This window comes from Ruditapes philippinarum, unplaced genomic scaffold, assembly GCF_026571515.1.
Source record: "Ruditapes philippinarum isolate M1 unplaced genomic scaffold, ASM2657151v2 ctg1852_1_1_1_1, whole genome shotgun sequence".
Lineage (NCBI taxonomy): Eukaryota > Metazoa > Mollusca > Bivalvia > Venerida > Veneridae > Ruditapes > Ruditapes philippinarum.
Genome location: NW_026855584.1, coordinates 79,840 through 103,116, shown reverse-complemented (window position 1 = coordinate 103,116; position 23,277 = coordinate 79,840). Strand labels below are relative to the sequence as shown.

General features: G+C 31.6%; 1 protein-coding gene across 4 annotated transcripts in view; it reads right to left on the bottom strand.

Moving 5' to 3' along the window:
* Positions 1 to 11,144: 11,144 nt before the first annotated feature.
* LOC132743807 (uncharacterized) overlaps positions 11,145 to 23,277 on the bottom strand; it is a 67,110-nt gene continuing 54,977 nt past the window's right edge. For 2 of the 4 annotated variants that reach the window (XM_060732372.1, XM_060732374.1), the window contains exons 3-7: positions 22,444 to 22,608; positions 17,706 to 17,891; positions 16,661 to 16,888; positions 12,052 to 15,158; positions 11,145 to 11,988 (exon numbers count right to left, since the gene is read on the bottom strand). In XM_060732372.1, the coding sequence (XP_060588355.1) occupies positions 14,923 to 15,158; positions 16,661 to 16,888; positions 17,706 to 17,891; positions 22,444 to 22,608 (815 nt within the window). In that variant the 3' untranslated portion in view covers positions 11,145 to 11,988; positions 12,052 to 14,922. Of the gene's footprint in view, positions 11,989 to 12,051; positions 15,159 to 16,660; positions 16,889 to 17,705; positions 17,892 to 22,443; positions 22,612 to 23,277 lie in introns of all 4 variants that reach the window. The other 2 variants (XM_060732371.1, XM_060732373.1) reach the window with 1 other exon arrangement.

Below are 23,277 nucleotides of genomic sequence, written 5' to 3'. Positions count from 1 at the left end.
TTGTAGCTGAAATAGAAATAAAAGAAAAATATCAATTAATCAATCCATCAATAAATGAATCAATCAATCAATCAAATAATTATTCAATGAATCAATCAATCAATGACAGAGTGATCGAGTTAGCACATCCTCAGGTGATAAATGAAGTGATTGATTGCACAAATAAGCTAGTGATTGATTCATTGAATGCGTGAATGATTATTGTTTGTTTGTTTGTTTGTGAGTGAGTGAGTGAGTGAGTGAGTGTGTGAGTGAGTGTGTGAGTTGGTGAGTGAGTGAGTGAGTGACATTAAACTTAAAAAAAAATTTGGTACGTTATCTTATGGATCAATAACATATTCGATAGCTGACAGTATTTCGCCAATACTTTTGTTTTGGTAATGAGATATGTTATGCAGATGTATATCTTTTGATGTGACCTGGAAGGCGATTTTGTATTCTGCCACTTCCATGTAATATCAGCTATATAATCTAGCATCTGTTTACACGAGAAACACGTACTAAAGAAACATCATATAATTTAGAATAGCATTTGATATCTATCTTACTATATCATTAGTGACATCAAATTGGCAAATCTAAAATGTTAAAAAAAGTTTTTCGGTCTTGCATTGCTTTTATATATCAAACCTTGTTTATATCCGAAATTGGTATTCATTTTTAGAACACTGAAAATAAACATTCAACTATCCGAAATTCGTATTCTTTATAAAAAAAAATGTTGTCAAATATCTAATAATAAGTAAACAAATCTTTGTTCTTCGGAATATTTTCATTGAAAGTACATTAATTGTAGTTGAAATTTTGCCTCAAGAAAGACAACGTACATTGTACCTTTAATGAAATTGAATTTTTCGATTTTGATCAAAGATAAAGCGTATGATGTACATGTAAGTTATCCGCCGGCTTATTTATGAAAATAATTAACTTCTACATTGATAAAACCGATAAACAAACAACTTGCGTTTATTGTTTATTACTGGTCAATTTGTAGTAACTTATTTACTTTTCTCTAAAAATTGTTGGAATATTTCGTGGCACCACACTGGTTGTCGAAAGTTCATTAAAATGTCATAATGGTTTTCTTATATAAGAATTTATAAACTTTAATGAAATCCCGCGTCATGAAACGTCAGTATGTCTCATTAGTGACGTTATGTGTGGTCTTCAGTTTTTGCGGAGTCATAAAACATATTTTTGTTGCTGGATCAGTTGTAAAATATTTAGCGTTATTTCCATATTTCGTCTTCGACGCTGAAAACTGACCCCCACTAACGTTTGTCTATAAAAATGTATTCAGAAGTTATTGCGATATTCATGTATAATAAAAATATTATTTATAGACTTAGTAATATTTTGGAGCTCAAAAATGGTGTCTGCCATTTTGGTGATTAGAACATATATTATTCAATACCCAAGGATGCAAGCGTTGCGCTTAGGTGATATTTCTTAGAATGACTATACAAGCTTAAATAAAGAGCGTGTCAACCAATGGAAATTTAAGCAATTCATTTGATGAAAATCCTTATTATATTAATCCATTATTTCAAAACACTTGTCCCTTAATGATGCGGGTTCGAATTTCATAAGGAACTTTGGATTATTTCATGAGATTTATCTATGAAGCTAGTTTACGGAAGGTGAATACTTCTGCATAGGTGCTTGCGCTTCCCTAAAATAATTTATAATGGGACAATGGGGGTCTTTCCACAACAGTAAAACTAGAAAGTCGTCATATGACCTTAACAGTGCCGACGTGACTTGAAATCCAACCAATAAAAACAGTATTTCTATTTTCGCATTGGAACATCATATTAACTTTTCAAGTATCCCATAAACAATGCAAAATCTTTAAGCGGTGTATGGTCCCAAGTACTGTCTTGATCGAAAATTCAATGGGCGGAATTAAATACATGTTTTAAATACCGATTCTCATTAGTTTCATTGGAGGTACAATGATCACAGCCGTGCGGACACACATGCGGTTGTTTCTTCATTACAAAAATCACAACTTTCGTGTTTTATGTTGATTTCGGCTAAAGCCGGTGCAAGGGTTATGGTGTAGCTGGCACCTACCATAAACGTCCATGAACAGGCACAATCAACCGAGACTATAACATTTCTAAATTTTGTCGCTTTGGGTGTTTGTTAAGAAATCCATTGTTTTTTTTTTTCTTTTTTGATATGTGACTGATATATGACTTATAACTAACAGACTCAATAAATCATAGTCTGCATATGTCGAATTCGCTTATTGCAAACAACAATAAGTATCAAATGCTTTTTGTGTCAACTGTAAAAAGTTGTTCCGTACTTTGTTTCAGTATTGCTAAATTTCATTTGTCCTTCTTAGATTTTTAATTCCAATACATTTATGTTGATGACTGAACATCGCTTTAGCCAATCTACTGGACGTGAGAATGAATTGCGTCATCATTTCATTGCTTCTCAAAGCAGATTCAACTAAACCGAGTCTGCAGTTGTCAACTTTTTGCTTTCTTTTCACTGCTCTCTTAAAAAAACATTTTAATGTACAGTTTATTAGTACAATTGTAGTGAAACTTTTTGTATGGAAGTCAAAATGCTACCTTGTTTACATTTTGCTATTTTTATGCATATTATCATTTTACATATATATCACTACTTTTTTCAAGTAATAAGCATATAACATTCTTTAAAATCATTGTTATATCATTATAAAATTCATGTCTTTTCTTTCTAAAGAAGTAAAAAGGCATACTGTGCCTTTAACAATACATGACCATACACGTTTCTTATAATAAGACGATGACTCTCCTCTCCAAAGCAATGAAAAAAGAAAATAATTAGAAACCGCACACTTAATCTGATAAACCTTGTTATTGAGAAATGATGGAAATTGTAACATATCTCAAGCACCCTAGCACCGGTTTAAGCTGTATTCACTCTATGAAATTAAAAGTACTAGAAAAACAATGATCCTGAAATACCAAAAACATATAACACCCATAAGACCTCTTGTAACTATAATGGTAGCATTTTATCACTTTTTCATTTTCAATTTTTACATGTAATCATACAATGGAAGTAATGACATTCAGATGATGAACTTATGTAGATAAATACTTACAAGAAGGAATTAATCTTCCGAAAATATCCATGTTCCTTCTTCTCGAAATCGACACTCTTAACAATGAGTTTAATATTTATTTTATCTTTTAATAATCTCTTTATTACAAAGGCTTATATATACAGATATTTCTAAAGATACATACATATGTATATACTAAATAATTACTTTTACATGCCTCCGAGGTACGAAATAATACGTAGTTTCATTAACATGGTATTTAAACCAATAGCGTTTGCTTATATTTATGTACGTATATCAAAGACGATTCATGACTGACTTTTTAACCAATGGAAACTGATAACAAAATTTTACTGCAGTAAACCTTTTTTAAATTTTTATAACCAATCTCATTTTATTGATTTCAAACCAACATTAATTATGTCACACTAAAAATGACCGCGTCGCAATCGAAACTGTGATGATGAGTTCATTGAATACCGTCCTTCGTTGTTGATCTTGTTTTTCATATTTTAAAATCGCATACCTGAGATGCATGTATTTCACATTCAACATATACAAATGTATCTCTCAACAAACAATGATATATTTCAAACTTTTACATCTGTATTTGAAGGTCTTGTTTTTCATTGTTTTGTCGCGAAAACATATGACAGAATATAATGTAACAATTGAAACCTACAACAATTTAGAGCTGAAATCCTACAATAATTTAAGGCCAATTTAAGCACCATACACTGCATTACTGTTTCTCCAAATCTTAAATCAACACCACAAGGGGATGTTCTTCATCTCAATTTCTTCAGCATTCGCTTGCTTCTTCATATCCTTTCGATTGGACAGCAAGTTTGCAAGTTATTTTCATAAACTGTACGTACGCGGCGACAGTTGCTCCCTTGAAATAAACTTGTTAAGAAATATAATTAAAAATCAATTAGGGACACGTATCACAGACCCCAAAACCACCCCTCTCCCCACAAAATATAATAGCAATGCACACAAATGGTTACCAGGTATACCGCCAAGACCATTTTTCAAGTAAATGAGAAATAATATTAGCATTTTGAATTTCGAAAATATAAGAAATTATAAAAAACATACAAGCATAAATACCGTTTTAACTTTAATTCAAAAGTCATACTACTATGCTCATCCTTGAGTGAAATATTTTTATCACAGAAATTTATTGAAATTCATGAAATTTAACTGAATATGTCTAATTCGTATAAAAGAATTTATAAACTAAGTGTGAGAAGCTGCGTTCCCTGTTACAGGTCAAGTAATGTTGATATTTTCTTGAAAAAAATGCAAGTTTTTTACTGACACTTTATATTCATATTGTGACCATCTAAAGTGTGTTGATTTTTAAATACAACTTTTCTACTTTGTGTGCTGTCAAAACATGTTAATTTTTATACAAAGACGATGTGTAGCAATTACTTATATTTTCTAATATCCAATTTGAGCATAGTATATTTGTAACAAAACTATTGAAACTATATTCTGATTCAGCAACGTCAAGTTTTTATCTGAAAATACCTGATTTAATATAATGAAGATTATGCATTTTTTTTTAAAAAGTAATAGTTCATATGAAGAAATCAAAAGAGAAGAAAACATCCAATATTTTACAACCTAATGGATCAGCTATCTAATAAAATGATGTCACAAATAGTGTAATAACGAGGACCACACCTTATGGCATAAATTAGAAATATTTCTATTGTAATTTGATAGTTGAATAACATGACTTATAGTGGTATTATCCTTACAACTCGGACTTGACCATCCTTCAATTTGGATAAACCATTTACCATTATTAGGTAAATTTCCAAATATGTATTGATTGAACAGCAAATAGTGCATGTGCCCGAGGATCTTGTCCTGCTCAGGTCGCATGTAGTATGAAATAGCATTAACTCTGATTTATTTGAGGGGTGGGCGAATGTTTTGTTGTATCAAAGGCAAAATGACAACACGTTCCCTGTTGTCACAATATCAAAAAATAGATAAATACAGAATCCCTAAAGAAAGCCCAACACGGCAAAATTGAAAATGTTGCAGGCTCGGTTTGATTGAGCCTGTTCATGGACGGTACTGCAAACCCCAGAAAAAAAGTAACAAATTAACGAGAGTCTGAATATGACATTTCTATTGTTATCCCTTTTCTGACGTCACAATAAAAACGCGAGAAAAAATGAGGCAATCAAACCAGTTAACACACTGTGCATGTTTATGTAAACAATTTAACTGTGACACATTTCAACAGAAAGGTCCTCAAACTATGATACAAATGATGGTTAGAAATAAATAAGTTTACAAATTAAAACGTGATATTGTGGCCGTAACTTTAAATATAGATAAGATCTGTTACAAGCAATTAGATGAATGTAAATAATGTAGGAATAGATAAGTAATACATGTATCTTGTGTTTACTTTTAATGTGTACAGTTAAAATTAATTAAATTGGGCATTCTAATTATGGATTCTAAGAGATCACAGATAATTGGTAAAGTATCTAAATCGAAAAGAGGGTCTTCATTGATTGCATCCCTTCCTTGTTGACTTTTGTAATCATGTTTAACTCCATACCTATTTGATCTATGTAATGGATTTCTTTAAAATAAAACAAAAATGACATCTAAAAAAATTTGAATATCAAACACAAAAATTGGGCTTTTTATGGTGAAGAGGAACCCGGGTAGAATGCATGGATGTAAAGTTGGTTTTTAGGCTTCTCTAGAGAAAAAGGATATTCAACTTAGGTTCCAGACAGAAATGGCAGATATTTGTCATGTGGTACAGAATTAAAACGTTTACCTAATTGGCCGAAGGCTATTCATTTCCATCGAATGTCAATCTAAACGTCATCGTTAATGGTTACTAATGAGTATGCATATATAGTAAAAATGATCAACAAGGAAATGTGGTCATTTCGATTTTAATTTTATAAATATAGAAATTCATTTAAACTACGAAGTAGACGCTATCTCAAAGTCCTCTTTGTGTTCTGCGACCTTCAGCCCATTTTTATACTACGGTAAATGAAGTTTATAAGACAATTCTAATAATGATTTTTACAATTTATTTCCATTTACATGATTTACAAGGTTCTCATTTCATATTTTGCTTAAGCGATTTTCACACGGTGAATGCACTTACATGTATATTATTCCACAGTCTTCAATGAACTGGCTCAATAAAACCAAGCTAGGAGGCGAAAGGGATGTTGCACTTTTTCATTATCCCTCTTGTATAGACTCAATCAAACCGAGCCTATAATTTTAATTTTATGTTATTGTGCTTGATCACTCTTTTTCCAGATTTATTGCAACATTATCAATTTTGCCGTCTTGGGCGTCCTTTAGATTCCGTTTTATTTTTTTTTTTTATTAATCAATTTATTTTAATCAACTTCTTTTTTTATTCTTTCACGATATATTTGATTATTTATTTGCAGGTATTGTCGTTATTCTTCTGTGCCTTATGACACAGTTAGTAGTAACAGTTTCAGACGGTCACGAGTTCGATTCTGACATAAAAGGTAGGTTTCTTCTATTGTTATAGCTTCATTTATCATTAAGGTTTTCTGACATAAAGGGTAGGTTTCATCTATTGTTATAGCTTCCTTTATCATTATGGTTTTCTGACATAAAGGGTAGGTTTCTTCTATTGTTATAGCTTCCTTTATCATTAAGGTTTTCTGACATAAAGGGTAGGTTTCTTCTATTGTTATAGCTTCCTTTATCATAAAGGTTCTCTGACATAAAGGGTAGGTTTCTTCTATTGTTATAGCTTCCTTTATCATAAAGGTTTTCTGACATAAAGGGTCGGTTTCTTCTATTTTTACAGCTTCCTTTATCATTAAGGTTTTTTGACATAAAGGGTAGGTTTCTTCTATTGTTATAGCTTCCTTTATCATTAAGGTTTTCTGACATAAAGGGTAGGTTTCTTCTATTGTTATAGCTTCCTTTATCATTAAGGTTTTCTGACATAAAGGGTAGGTTTCTTCTATTGTTAAAGCTTCCTTTATCATTAAGGTTTTGCATTTGTCAATAGATCAACATAACCAATATTGTATATCTAAGACAATTGTTTTTTTTTTTAGAGATATTAACAAATGGTCCCTGCTCCATGGGTTGTACAGGCTAATATCTTGAAGTGTCAGCGGCTAGGTGTATGAGAGATAGTGCACGTTTTATAATCAGCCCTGTAATCAATATAGGAACACATTGAATCCCCAAAAAACGCGAGCAACAGGCTCAATTTAACCGGGCCTGCAACATTTTGAATGTTGTCGTTTTTGGCAGTTTTATGGATTTCTTTATTTATCTCTATTTTACAATATTGTTATCTCGTTTCAGGTGTAAAACGTGTTGTATATAGGCGGGCTTTGACTGATCAAACGGTTACAACCTCAAAGCCAGATGGATCACATAATGATCTTCTACATGAACTTCTTCTTTTCTGGAAAGGAAAATAACGCCGAACTAAACAATGACTTTTGAATATCTTTGCTTGTATTTTGAAAAGATAATACATGTTTAAGATGTATAAAATATTCACAGAACAAGTGTCTAAGTTACTAATTGAGATAAAAGTGAATGGCATGAACATTTTAACTTGTCTTCTGGTCTTGAAACTTGAACCTCGATCCTGTTGCAGTGGACAGGGGCCGTGGACGGTAGTAAGTACTTTAGTACTTTACAATACCGTCCTTTAACAGACTAAATCAAACCGAGTTTGTAACATTTTCAATTTTGTCGTTTTGAACGTTCTTTAGGGATTCTAATTTTCTCTTATTTACAATAAAATAAAGTTAGAATCTCTAAAGAAGCCTGATTTCTATGGATTACAGGATCAAATTTATGTGATTGAGGTTCGGTGCACCATTGACCGGTTGAAACTGCTCAAAATTGGATTTGCTATAAACTGCTCAAAGGTGGGGACACTCTGTTGGCACTTTTTATGGCTCTGTGTCTTATGTAAGCAACCGCAAACATATAACGTTCCTATCAAACCCCACATCTGTGCATGAATGCAGTCAAAGGCACTTACTTCTGATTCCACGCCAAATGCCTTTGATGTGTCAATATATACATGAAAAGATCTTAACAGAGCAGATATATGAAAATAACGCATATAAATTCAGTTATATTTACCATAAAAAGCAATCATCAGTCATATTAGATTTGTTTCAATAGTATGGACTTTAATGTCGGCTTCACTTGAAACAGGTTCAATGTATCTGAGAAATCTGTATTGTTTTTCCAATGTTTCAGTGAATGCTTCACCAAACGAAAAAAAGGATCACAAAGTATTTTTGATACTTTTAAAATGTCCTCCACGTATGTGGAATTTCATTGGTACCATGTTATTTCAAATTTCATTTAATTCACTTTCGCCCATCTTTTTATCGTTTAGGGCACACGCATTTATTTACTTTCGGACCATATGACGCTTTTCATCGATTGACACTAACGTGTCACATTGAATGTTCCATGATAAACGCCATACGAACACATCAATTCAAAAGCTTACGGGTTTATGTTAAATGTTGAATTCTGCATAAGCCAGTACAAGGGGATGTGTATGGTAGTTTGCAGCAACCACTACCAGAGCATGCAACATTTTTAATTTTGCCGTTTTTGCCAATCTTTAGGAATTATTGGTGTTTTTCTTTGTTCCAGAGACTGATAGTGCTCTTATGAGTAAATTCATTGTATAAATAAAAATCCTATATAGCCAAAAAACGACACATATTGTGTAAGACCTTTTGTCAATTTAAAATTATATTTAAAAAAGAAGACTTCCATTTTTTTGTTTCGTTTATTTTCATTTTCACGCTTTCTTCATTACGTTCAATCATCGATTTTTTTAATAACTTCTGCGTTATACAGTCAGAGTGTAGCTGTATTTGAAATTTTTGAGGTCATGTGTGGGATTGAAACTATGAATTTTTGTCGTAAGAGTCCAAATTTGACAGTAAAATTAACTGGAAACTTGGTCTAAACCTGACTGAAGTAAAATAAAAGCATTCAGAAATAAAACGATATATTTAATTATTAAACACTATTCAAACCGGTGTGTATGTAGAGGTCAGCCATAACAAAGGAAACTGATATCTTATAATTGTCAGTTTGAAGAATTACGTATCTCGAATAAGAACACTTTGATTAAACGAAATGGTGAAGGTAACGCCTTGTTTTTTTGTTGTTGTTTTTTTTTTTTGTCAATAAAAAAGAAATGGATATCTAAATTGCACAAAACTTTGAAAAGATTTAACACAAAGAAATTCCGATGGAATTAAATAAATTTTATGCTCCATACATGATTTTTACAACAAAAATCTTATAAGATATTTTCAAAATATTTGAAAGGAAACGGTTACAACGCTTATAAGGTAATCAAAAATGTTGCAACTTTAATAATTCAACAACAAAAAACAAGATATAAACAAAAACGAAAAGGTGTGCACATGCTTTATCAAAGAAACTACACTTTCAGTAGTTTTCTAAAGCAGTATAAACAAATTCAACTAACCGAGGGATACTGCCTTAATACCAATAATTGAACTTCCAATAATCAATTTTGAATTTTACATTTACATAACATCATGGGATAGGTCCGTTATATGATTTAATATTCCCCAAGGCATTGAAACATGTTCTAATCAAATGAGCAAACAATTTAGTGTATAATTTAACTGTTTTCAATCAATCAGGGGATAAACAGAAATGCATTTTACTCATATAATATTTATAGTTAACTTTTGCATGTACTTGTGCGTTTATTGTCAATAATTAGAAAGGGAGATGAGATAAAAACTCGTGCTGGAAACGCAGATTTGTGAACAATAGCAATAATTTCTATAACATCCGTGTTCGTTTACCTAAATCAGCAAATATATAACAAAAGGAATCAACAGGGAAGGGCAGCGTTCAATTAATACGACTCCTATTTCAATTTATATTAGATGAGCTGGGATAATGTTTTCACAGTAAAATCTGCTGCTGAAATGTTAGAAATGTATATGTGAGTTCACCGTACTTCATTTCAATGATGCTATATTTTTCTGGTTTTTCTGGATCATTGATTACGGCACTTTACGTGTTGAAAATTGAGTACCACTCGAGCCGGTGCTAAGGGGTATGAGGGATGTTGCACATTTTCATTATCCTTTATGTACAGAATCAATCAAACCAAGTCAGCAATTTTCATGTGATTTATGCTTCTGAGGGATTACACTTTATCTACATTGGTATGAGTTAATTTATTCTTCTAAGGGATCACATTTTATCTAGATTTGTATGAGTTAATTTATACTGGACGTCAGAATCAACAATATGGGCCGGAGTATCTGCGCACGTGCTTAGCCGGTCGCCGTAACCTCATCAACGGCGTCTTTTCAAGCATTAATACTTCTAAGACATCAAGTTTCTAACAAAACGGCACTTGTTAGAGTCAACCTCCCGACTTAGTCACGAATGGTCAACCAATGATACCTGGTAGTTAGGTTGACTTTATTTGTCATGTGCCTTCTCCGAGACGTGCACGCCGGAAATGAAGAAGTAACAAAACTTGGACAGATTCTCAGATTTAATACTTCAGACTAGTCCACACTTTGTTAAAACATTTATGTGTTTATTCATTGGCATTAATTTATTCCTTTTCGGATTGATTACCATTATTGCTTGTTTGTTATTTACGCTTTTTGAACACCTTATTGTCTTTTTATTGCTTGTATTATATTGCTTTGTATTGTATTGTATTGTATTGTATCGATCAATGTTTTGTGTTATTGTGTATGATTATGTTCAATGTACAAAACAAAAAGTAAAATTATGTTCCGTGAAATGGCTAGTTTAATAATGGCTGCATTTTAATAGTGAATTTTACGTTTTCACAATTTGAAGTTGTATTAGAAGACGCGATATGATAAAATGGAAAACGAAAAATGTTGGCATTTGACAAATGTTGCCTATAAGCATGAAAATACATTCAAGTCAAAATGGTACTGTGTGTCTTGATGTAAACTGTAAATAAAAAAAATGAATAACAATTGAACTCCAGTTATGATAGTGGCACTTTATTTGCAACAGTTTCTAAAGTTGACATTAATAAGATGTCGCTTGATTATTACAAAAATAGAATATACAAACATTTCCAAGATTTGATTTTGAACATGTCTTAACACTCAAATTAGTATTCAGGATGTTATTATTGCAAATGGCGGACATGCCACTTTTATATAGGGGATTGTGGTTAATGCACAAACTTTAAATTAACCATTTAGCACAAAATCTAATGCAAAACATATCTTACACCCCTTGTTTTTATAATGCTCAAGTCGATACAAAAAAAATTGAATACAGTTCAAACGACGTGATGCCATCCTCTTTTACACTAACCCGACTTTTTAACGGAAAAAACAAGTTCAATTTGTTATCGAAACAATGCCTTCTATGATTTAATTGTAAAACAATGGCATTTAATGAAAATATTATAAAAAGATTTTAAAACAAAAACACACAAAAACACGGTCTCTTGCATGTGTTTTATATGTGAACTTGGTTATGCTTTAATGCAATCGTCCTGAAACCATAAACACGTGCTTGCAATATAAATTCCTTTTAAATTCGCATTTTACTAGCTTTTTCATATCGTACCAACACTGTCAAGGTCATATGGCGACTTTCCAGCGTGACCGGTGGAAGAAGATCCTTCGTGCATTATTTCAGGCATGAACGGGCACGAGTGAAACCACTTACGTTCTATAATTAGCTAAATAGCTTTATAGCATGAGACATGTTAAGTCACCGGCTAGATTCGAACCCACAACGGTGAAGTCAACGACTTTCTCACAAAAAAATACAAATTAAATAATAAACAACTTTATATAAACAGCACACATTACCTAGATAAACTAATATATAATAAATTAAATAATTAACAACTTTATATAAACAGCACACGTTACCTAGATAAACTAATATATAATACAAATACTATGATCATACAATACATAAACAAGAAACAGAAGCACCTATACATAATACTTATACAAGTTGGTAATTACTTTTAAAGGTGGTTCATTAATCAATGTTTTTTTATTCCTGTTCTTGTACACATTCATGAACCTTTAAATTAACGGTATTACCTACTCGGACGTTTGAAAGCAATTTTCAGTTTTGTTTAATTTTAGCCAGATTTAAGTTAAAACGTTTAAAAGTTTTTACTTTGTATGCTATTTTGCAAAATTAAAATGATTATATTGAAAATCTGAAGTGAGCAAAAAATCTAAAATTGTGGTCTGGATTTGTATCAGGTGATACGAAGATCTTATAAAAATATTTTGAATTCCATTAATATTAAATCGAAATTTTTAACATATAACAATGAATACATGTATGTTGGTTCTGGATTACATTGCTGCAAAAATGTTTTAACACTTTTCAAGATACAGAACAACACTTGACTAGTACTAGTTTAACATGCAGGGATAAATAAGCTAAAACCTAGAATGTTACAAGGAACCTCATAACGTGAATAATTGAAAGTTCTTAATTAAAATATCCTTCAGACTGTAAGAGTAACGGTGAATTGACAAAAGAACGGGAAAGTTTTGTTTATACTCTAGGCATTCTTATTTCTTATTCTTATTATTCATTATTTATTTAACATGTTTAAATTCATCAAGTTTTGGTCACTGATCATTTCAATAAACACTTTTGATTAAAAAAAACAACTAAGTAAGCTTGACTTGACAACAACAAAAATTAGCATAATGTCACTGTTACAGTGAATTACAACATAAAATGTTTTTTATAATTATCACAAACTTCGTTGCATTACATTATAGTTTGAAGTGTTTACCCTTTCCTATAATACAAATGTATGTTCCCCTGCGAGTCGACAGATATTTTAGAATAGATGGTCCAATAGGGAGCATTCAGCAGTTCAGCGATCACTTACCACTGATTTCGAATGGCATAAAATCATAAATTCTATGATTAAAATAAAGGGATTTATTATGTACTTGTAGATGAAATATTGATGAAATAAAAAGCGTATTTTTATTTTCAGTATTTTTACTGTAAAAATTTATTTTTCACTGCAGAGAAACATATTTCCGTATTTACACTGGTGTCTTGTCGGACTACGTTCTTCTAAATTCTGCCAGAACACAAACTTTCAGGGAAAGTCTGTCAAGTGGCAATGCAAAAAATGAGAAAAATAGAATATAATAAACATGATTTATTTTCATCTCCTTATACAAAAATTTTCATATTTCACTCGTTGCTGTCGCCACTCATTAAGAAAATATTGTTTTCATACAAGTCGATGAAAATAAATCCTTTATACATAGACAAAACATAAATATCCTCTGTATAATAAATATATACGCAAAACTTATCTGTCACAATTAAATCATAAAAAACAACATTTTTAGAATTATTATCTAATAAAATCATGTAGTCACGCACCCACACGCACGCACATTACATTTATGTAAAAAAATAACAGTAAAATAAAGATATACACTCATATATTTTAATTCCATGATAAAAGTTTCAAAAATAATGACGAATAAAATGACAAATGACTAAAAGACTTTCTATAATTGTGATATTCAATTCAAAATGATAAACTTGTGATTTTGAATAACAAATGATTAGTGCTCAATCGAAGTCTTCGTATAAAGAAACATGCGGTAACTTGCGCCTTAAACTGTAAGTTATTGAGTTGACTTCATATTAAATCTGTGCGAGCAGCATATTTCGATAAACCTTCTAAAATTTTTTCGGTTTGCAGTTTCCAATATGTTCAACATGAACATTGCACAAACACTTTTTATGTATTTAAGATGGAGTGTCACATTCTATTGTAAATATATTTTTTATTATTCAAAGTCAAGTTTTATTTTATGTTGGGTTATATTTCGTTAATAAGATGCAACGATCCTGACAATTACAACATGCATGGAATCTAAGGTGAATACGGTCTTAGTTTGTTATTTTGCACAGGCGGTACAATAGAGTAAGTGACTAAATTCACTGACATCATGTTAAGATCTTGAGGCCTTATGAAACCCAATCTATTAACGAAATGCTTGTTTTTATGAAATTTATCAAATGCAGCTTTAATCATTTGCATTTTTTCATGTTTGATTTTCCTATATTTTTCAGTGTCGATTCATCAACATTTTTTGTTTAAGAAGCAATCGTACAGAAATCTAAACCTATACAAAATTAGAACATACCAATATTAGACCCTCTACATCAAGTCACGGCCGGGATTAGTGAGTGGAAAAAAACTTATTGGTGACATGCCAAACCTTATGAAATGCCGTTCAAGATTACTGTAATGTTTAGCACAAAACATAGTAGCGAAAGATATGTAACATACATGTCGTATACGTATAATGACAAAATAACAATAAGATGACATAATTGTAAAGTTTGTGTGATTTTAGTAAAATGTTTTAAGTGCAAAACAGAAGTCTTGTTTATGTAAACGCATACTGTAAACTAAATTATAAATAAAACTTTTCTAACTCTTTATCACTTCCGTATTGTTCCCTACAACTTTTGATTTCATTTTGTTGATGGTTCTTGGCGACCATCTCTCTCCTTGGCAGCACTGGTGATGCAATCTTGGAACTTGTTATAATTGGTATTGGAATATACCGTGTTGTAATCTAAAGCATGCTATGAGAATAGTCAAACCAGCGGAAGCATACGGGTCTTTGAAGCAAATGTATTACTTATCACTATAAAAATCTGTCCGCTGATGATAGGAACTGAATTACGAGTTGACTCCTGAAAACATGCATTTAAATATAATAGCGTTATTTCACGTAAACGCCTACTTCGCATAGGGCAAGATTATCTTCCCTATCATGTCCCTCGCTATTTAACTTATTTATTCTGACGTAACGACCAGAACTTGTGGGGATACAATTTATTTTGACTATGCTGCCTTTTGTTGTTACACCTGTATGATTAAAGCAACGAGTATTTGGAGGACTGTGATTTCCAACCAAAACATCAAAATTGTGGAGTCGTGATTTCGTGTCCAAATCGTCTGAAAAGATTAAAAGCGGAATCAGAGCTGAAATTATTACAACTAATCTCATATTGACATTTTAACTATCATGTTTTAAAATTAACAAGCATGTATCTAGCTATAGATAAAAAAAAACCACTTCCGAGATCGATATTTATTTATATATTTTATTCTATTTTTATTCATTGGCAAAATTTAGAGAAGTCTGAGAAATCCATTTAATGACCGAATAGCCAGCTAGCATTGAACAAAGAAATAGCTATGATACCGACGTTTAATTTCTTTTCTTAAATGAACAAATATCAAACTAGCATAGAATCAAGAGCTGGCTCTGAGATGGATTCTAAAAATTCCTTTAGCGATCAAATTTCCTGCTAGTATTTAGAACAGAGCTAGCTCTGATATCAATATACAAGTTCGTTTGAATAGCAAATACCCAGCTAGCATTGATTACAGAACCAGCTCTGGGATTTATATTTGAAATTTCTTTATTTAGTGAATATTGCGCTAGCACTGAACTCAAAGCTGACTATGAGATCGGCGTTTAAAATGTCTTTAAAAAAGCGGATATTGTGCTAGCATTGAACCAAGAGCCAAGTCTCAGATCGATGTTTAATTACTTTTTAAAAGCGAAAGATAAAATATAAGGGACAACCCTTCCAAGAAATTGCACAATCGCAGATTTCCAGGAATTTCGGTGCAATTCATATATAATTTCTTTTATTTCACTTCTGCGGACACTCCAAAGACTATTGCACTGATCAGCAAACGTTTCACTGATTATCGCAGAACTTAAGGGACCGCCACGCAAACTGATAGTATGACATTTTGAGTTATAAGAACTCTGCCGAATCCAGTGCATAAGTCTTCGACTATAAGTTTTAAATTCTTGCAGACTTTCAATAACCCCGTTGACATTTGCCGCGTGTATTTTCCATTTCATATTTATCCTTTCCAAACATTGAATAAAGATCTAATATTATGCTAGCACGATATTTGCTTGTTTAAAATATCTAATTCAAGCTGATACTTTTGATAAATTTTGAATATAGATGTCAAAACAAAATGCTAGCACAATGTAGCTAGCTGGATATTAACTCGTCTAATATACTTGAATATAAATCTCAGAGTTTCTGTGTTATTACTGCTAAAATAATATTCGCTTTTTAAAAGAAAAATTATTATCGACCTCAGGGTAAGCTCGCATTTTGAATGCTAGCTCGATATTCACTCGTTTAATAAATATTGCATATCGATCTCAGCACTAGCTCTGACTTTAATGTTAGCACCACAATATCCAAAGCGATCCCAGAGCTAGCTTGAAATTCCAAGCAAGCTAGTAATTGTCTGCTTTTAACTGACAAACTGTATATGAGCGTACAAAGCTGAAAATTACATTTTGATCTACGATTTAAGATCTCAGGACCAACTTCGGAGCTTGTATTATCATGTAAGCATGTGCACGTATACGAATTTAAACCTTGACCCAATTTTAGTTTCAACATAGCATAGAAACCTACCTCTTGTTAAGATGAAGATCGTCTGTATGGAATACTCTTTTTCTAAATCAACCTCCCACCAAGTTTGGATCTCTTTGGGACTTGTCAAATAAAGGGGTTTTGTATGAGAACAGGACTTGCTTGCGGTCATGTTAGAATCCCATATTCCATCTGTAGCTCTGGTAGCAGTTCTATTATTACTTGTTGACCTTTGAGTGGCGTTCTTGTGCAGGGCAATATTCAAAATATCTGTAAATATATTATGGAGATGTGTTCATATTACTATACACATTGTATCATAGTTTGGGGACCTATTTTTCTGTTGAAAATGTGTCAGACATATACATGCACAGTGCGTTAACTGGAGTGGAGGTATTAGTTACCCGCACTCCATAGCTTGCTTATTGATTGGCTCATTTTTTTTTCATATTTTTCCACATTGTGGCGAAAGAAAAAAGGATAACGATAGAAAGGTCATATTTAGATGTTCGGTCGTTGGTTAATTTTTTTCTGGGGTTTCATATTTTTGCCTATGATACGCCCCATCGTACAAATGAGATAGCCTCGTGTTTCGATCCTCTTTCTGTTTCTTAGTGAATATTGATTACTAGACTAGTATATCTCACTTAAAATGTTTTTCAAGATTTCTTATACATTTGTATTTAGTTAAAAGACAGCTGACAAGATATGGTACAAAATGACACAAATAATCATTTAATATGCTAATCAGTGAAATACTGGATTTCATCCGTGTATAATTCCGTGTATGATAAACAAAAGCCGTGTTTGCTTAGTCAGCAAATGCTGACGGTGTATGCTGTTGTATGGTATTGTACTGTCCTGTATAAAATTGTACTGTTTTGTATTGTATACGACATTAATGAACAGTCCGTACCAGACAAATTTCGAAAAATGAAATTTGAATTATAATAATGGAACATAATCGTCACATTAGTGCAGTTACGGGTTATCTTCTATTCTATTATTTCAGGAGTTTATATGTTTATACACTAAGGTAACGTATATATTTGTAATATATGCTTATGAAATACATGTGGATACCTACTGTTATAGTGAGTACATTCCACATTTGGAGACCAGTTTCCTTGTTTGTCACATGTGAATGTTTCTGTCGTTATGTTTTGGTTGTAATCTTCCGTCTTGTTGGATACAAAGTCCGTATAACACGTCATATCAGCATGCGTTGTATTCCAGGTCACATTAGCAAAAGGTATCTTCAACTCCGTACATTCTTTGAACAAACAAAAAAAACAAAAATAAGTTGATAAGAGATTTAAATTCCCTCAGTATCGTCAATTTCATCTACCCTAAATAAAAATCACCTTTAACGTCAGGAAAATTTAAATGTATAGATTCATAACATAAAGATGAAGTTCAGCTTCATAAATCCAGAAATTTTACATTTTCCTGTAGGCCGTTACATGTCTGTATTGCGTAACTTGTTGTCAGTAAGCCGTAACATGTCTTTACGCCATGTCGCCAGTTTGATTGTTACTTTTCAGTATGTCATAAAATATCGTCCGAATGCCGTAATTTGCCTATATGCCGTAACATATCGTGAAAAAGTTGTAACTTTTCTGTATGCCATAATATTGCGTTAAAGTGGCATAACTTGTATGTATGCCGTAACATTTCATTTTTTTTTAAAGAATATGACCAGGGATTTGATTTGATTTATCAATTATAAGATTCAAATGTAATGAAGCATAACAATTTATGCTTAAATTCAATCAGGATAGAACATAATGTTAATACAAAAATATATGCAACTTGTAAATAAATTATAGATATAACAAGAGTATTATTATAACGTGCTTTTGCACGGGATATGGGGATCTGCAATCCAAATATAAAAATTCTAAATTTAAATAATTTTTAAATAACAACTTTATTACTTGTATAATAGTCTGATGGTGAATGTTCACCATGAAAAGCTCTGGGTTACTTATATACAGAATCTGCGATTTAGTGCTTAAAAGCCGTGAAATACGAGCAGGATATCTTGTCACTCAAATTTGAAAGCATAAATTATCAGTTATCACCTTTGTATTTGATCTTTTCTGGCATGTCCGTAAACTTATCACCTCAGGCTTCCTGTACAGGATTTATTACTTATTAATTTTGGCCAAGAGCTTTTTTAAGATTAATTATCACCAATCAGTGTCACCTTAGAGTAACACTGACAAGCTGTAAGAAATCTTATCACTTTATCTACCTTTTTAGATTCTAATTTTGTTTTTATAATTCTTAAAATAATAATTTGGAATTGCAGTTGAAAATTTAAAAATTGTATAGTGAAAAAAATATAATTATCTCTACTTTAAAGAAGTAATATTAATTAGACCAGTATAATATAATTATCTGTACTATAAAGCAGTTGAAATGATAAAAACACAAATACAATGTTTCATTTAAAATAAACAATTACATAATATACATATTTTTATAAATTACATGATATACATGAGAAACGAAATGCATAATATTACATCCAGAATAATAAACATTATAATAGTATTTCATAGAATAAATATTAAGATACTAAAATCTAAAACATAACATTTACATATACTTGGTAGTTATGCATACATTTGAAAATAAAAGAAGATTTCAGTTGTGTGGTACAAATTTGAGATGTACTAAAATAACAAACATTCTTGATTATCGAACAACACACCAGTAGTTTATTATACTATGCCAACATAAACATGTTTCATTTATTACATTAAGTTCAATATCGGACTCCTCTATATGTGAATATAAGTGTATGTCTTGGCTTGTTCTAAATCATAAGGGACCATAACCAAATTTACAAATAACTCAAATACATGTACTTTTATCATGTGAATCAATCTCATTTTTTTCTGGGGTTAACATAATGTGACGACAAAAAAGGATAACATGTCTGAATGCCGTAACTTGTTGTCAGTAAGCCGTAACATGTCTTTAAGCCATGTCGCCAGTCTGATTGTTACTTTTCAGTATGTCGTTAAATATCGTCCGAATGCCGTAATTTGCCTATATGCCGTAACACATCGTGAAACAGTTGTAACTTTTCTGTGTGCCGTAATAAAGCTTCAAAGTGACATAACTTGTTTGTATGCCGTAACATGTCAATATGATTAGGAATTTGATTTGATATATCAATTATGGGATTCAAATGTAATGAAGCATAAAAATTTATGCTTAAATTCAATCAGGATAAAACATAATGTTAATACAAAAATATATACAACTTGTAAATAAATTAGAGATATAACAAGAGTATTTCATAGAATAAATATTAAGATACTAAAATTTAAAACAATACATTAACATATATCCAAAGTCCCTGTCGGGATCCGAACCCTCAGCGGTGAGGGAGGGGCAAGTGGTTTGAGGTCAGATTGTACGTATTTAAGATAAAAATCATTCTCAGACTCAACTCCACCCTTAAGTAAAATGTTTTTTTACTTTTTAAAATGTCACTTGTCTTCTTTTATACGTAATTGGTTGTAAGGAAATTGCAACAAACTAACTTCGTCAAAACTACTCTTGTCTCAGAAAGAAGTTGTAAGTTATGCATGTATTATAAAGAGTGATGCGGCAAAAAGTGCAAAATATGTGTTGTTGCTGACAATGTAAATGTGCTTATACTACATAATAATTGATCTGTAAACGTATATTTTGCAATGAAATGTATTATTGTAGAATGGAAAGGAATATAAAATCATATATGTTCTCTGAATTAAACCACTACATACATGCATATATCCTTATTTACGTGAATTTTCGTCTTTTAAAGCCTTTTAGTATGATAAATTGTAATCATCGTTACTGCGTTTTTGCCCTACGCAGAATGCATAGGTTACTATGGAAAAATCGTATTGTTAAAAATTCTATAAACATAATACTGCCTCCAGTATTAATACTTAGGCATAAAGGTTGCAAATAAATCAAACATGATTATTTTGCTAAATCAGCTGATATAAATAATTCAATCATGAATAATTCAATCATGAATTGTTAAATTGCTTAACAGAATGGAGTCACACATGCACAAACACTATTCAACTGAGCCATTCAACAAAACAATCATAAAATCATCGTCAATAAAACCACTAGAGAAAACAATGATCAATATTACAGGTAAGTTATTTTTCAAAAGTTTTAACGATAACGAAAAAAGGAAAATAAATGTTTTGGAAATGTAGTAATATATTAAAAAGAATGATGTATACGGAAGGGTTGTTATTTAATAAATCCCCAACCAAACAACACAGGACCCCTGACAACGAACCCAGCATGACACCAAAAGAAAACAAAACCAAGAGATGGTACAAAGACTCGTAGTTGCATTATTTTTCTTTCGACAGTTTCGTAATTACACATATATTTTGAATGAGCATGTTTACAATTATGGCGCCATTACTTGAGAGAATATTTACTAGTATATGGCAGCTTTAATTCGTCATCCTTAAAAGAAATTCGAGCAATTTAGTGTTAAATTGATTGGGAGAAAACATGCAAGCCATGTATTTAATACCACTTCCCGCTACCTAGATGATATCCTTAACATGAATACTTCTTATTTCGATCAAATGGTTACTGAAATAAATCCCAGTGAACATAAACTGAATTAGACTCTTCAGACATTGTTACATCTTTTTTAGATTTAAACATTTCTATCATTAACAATAATAAAGAAACTAAAATATATGATAAAAGAGATAATTGTTAACTATCCACATATAAATGGAAATGTTTCTCATGCTACATCATATGGGGTATACATGTACATATGTATATTTCTCAATTAATCAAATTTGTTAACGTACGGTCGTGTTGATGATTTTAATGAACGCAATTTATTTATTTCTGACAAACGTCTAAAAACAAGGCTATCGCTATCATAAATGGCGTAAATATTATACTTAGTTTTACCATCGCATTTCAGATTTAGTTTTAAATTTTAAATGTCATTTAAAAATTCTATTACGACTAGGTATAAGTAGGCCTGATTTCTATGGAGATGTGGTTAACAAACTTCGTAGGATCATGGGTCATAATAATTTTTCTGCTGTCTTCACTAAAATTATCAAACGGTTTATTTAAAGAGGTTATGACCCAATTAATTTAAGGCATACTGCATGGTTCGACCCTTTTACAGTTGGATGCTACGCTTTCTATTTTTGATTTCATCTAACGGACTAAGTGGGAGACTCTATGGTGGACAGTTCTTAAAGCCCTTTGGGACTGAATCATCTTAATGAACAGGCTCAATCAAACCGAGCCTGCAACATTTTCAATTTTGCCGTGTTTGGCTTTCTTTAGGGATTCTTATTTTCTCTATTTTAATGTTTGTCATCCGTGTTGCTTCGTCGGGCCCTTGTGGGTGATTTCTTGTTGCTCTGCCTTCCTTGAAGGCATCGAGTTCTTTGGTAATGGCAATGGGTTGTACCTTTTTGTATATATTTACACGATGTGTTTTATTTAATTCGTTTAATGTAAGCATGGCCATTGTTTGAATTTTACCCGGCGTGGATTAATTTTATTTGCACTGTCTGGTCATATAGGAAGATATTGGGGCTGTTAATGACGTTTGGCGCGCCTAAAACCGGTTTTACTAGCTTGGCTACTGGCTACCAGCCTTTTAAACCTTGCTGCCTGACAAGAACAATACTTTCCAAAATGAACTTTTGTAGTTCAATAAAACCACTTAAAATGGAAATAGACAATTAAGAATTTAAAAATGGGTAAATTCATTGTAATGTATAAATTTTGCAATAAAAGGAGGGTCTTACCTTTCCAACATTCTGGCAATGAATTCCATATTCCGTTCTCCATACATTTAATTGTGTCATTGCCATGGATAACGTAACCAGTGTCACATTTAATTATTTGTGTACTTCCAACTGAAAACATGTTCCCCTCTGGTTTCCCATTCTGAATCTCTGGGTACTGGCATCCTGCTATTTAATAAAGAAGTGAAATCACTATATACGTCTTATAAGTATATCATTTTAATTATGTATATGGTCATTGAGCGCAGCTACCACTATATCCCGTTGTACAGGGCATCAGCTTAGGTATCAAAGAAGAACGGAAAAGAAACTTAACCAAACTAAAGAAAGATGAGGTGAATTGAAATCTTGAATTACAATCAAAAAGTGCATGAAGGATGTTACGAAAAAAGTGATGAAAGTTGGAAGGGTGGATCATTGGAAGATTGACAATAACAATGCTTTCTAGACTTTATATACTCACAACAGCAGAAGTAAGTGTTGTGCGGCAGATAAAATGTGTCCCCCAGAAGATTTTTTTAATATTCTGGTCCTTTTGAATATGCATTCAAAACTTTTAGAAAAGAGAATTGAAAATCCTTTTAATTTTGAATTTTATAGCTTTTGTTTCATTGTTTAACAGTTTATTAAGTTTGAAGCTGGCGGTAAATGTATGAGTGAATAATTAATAAGAACTTGATATTTGTTAGGACCGACATCAAATTATTGAACAATCGTGCTTATATATTTTCATATTCAAACATGATATGGGAAAGAGTCCCCTTGGAATACTGCTGCAAATTGCAGAGGCATAATAAATGTAATAATTCATGATCCTTTTTGTTATATCTAGAA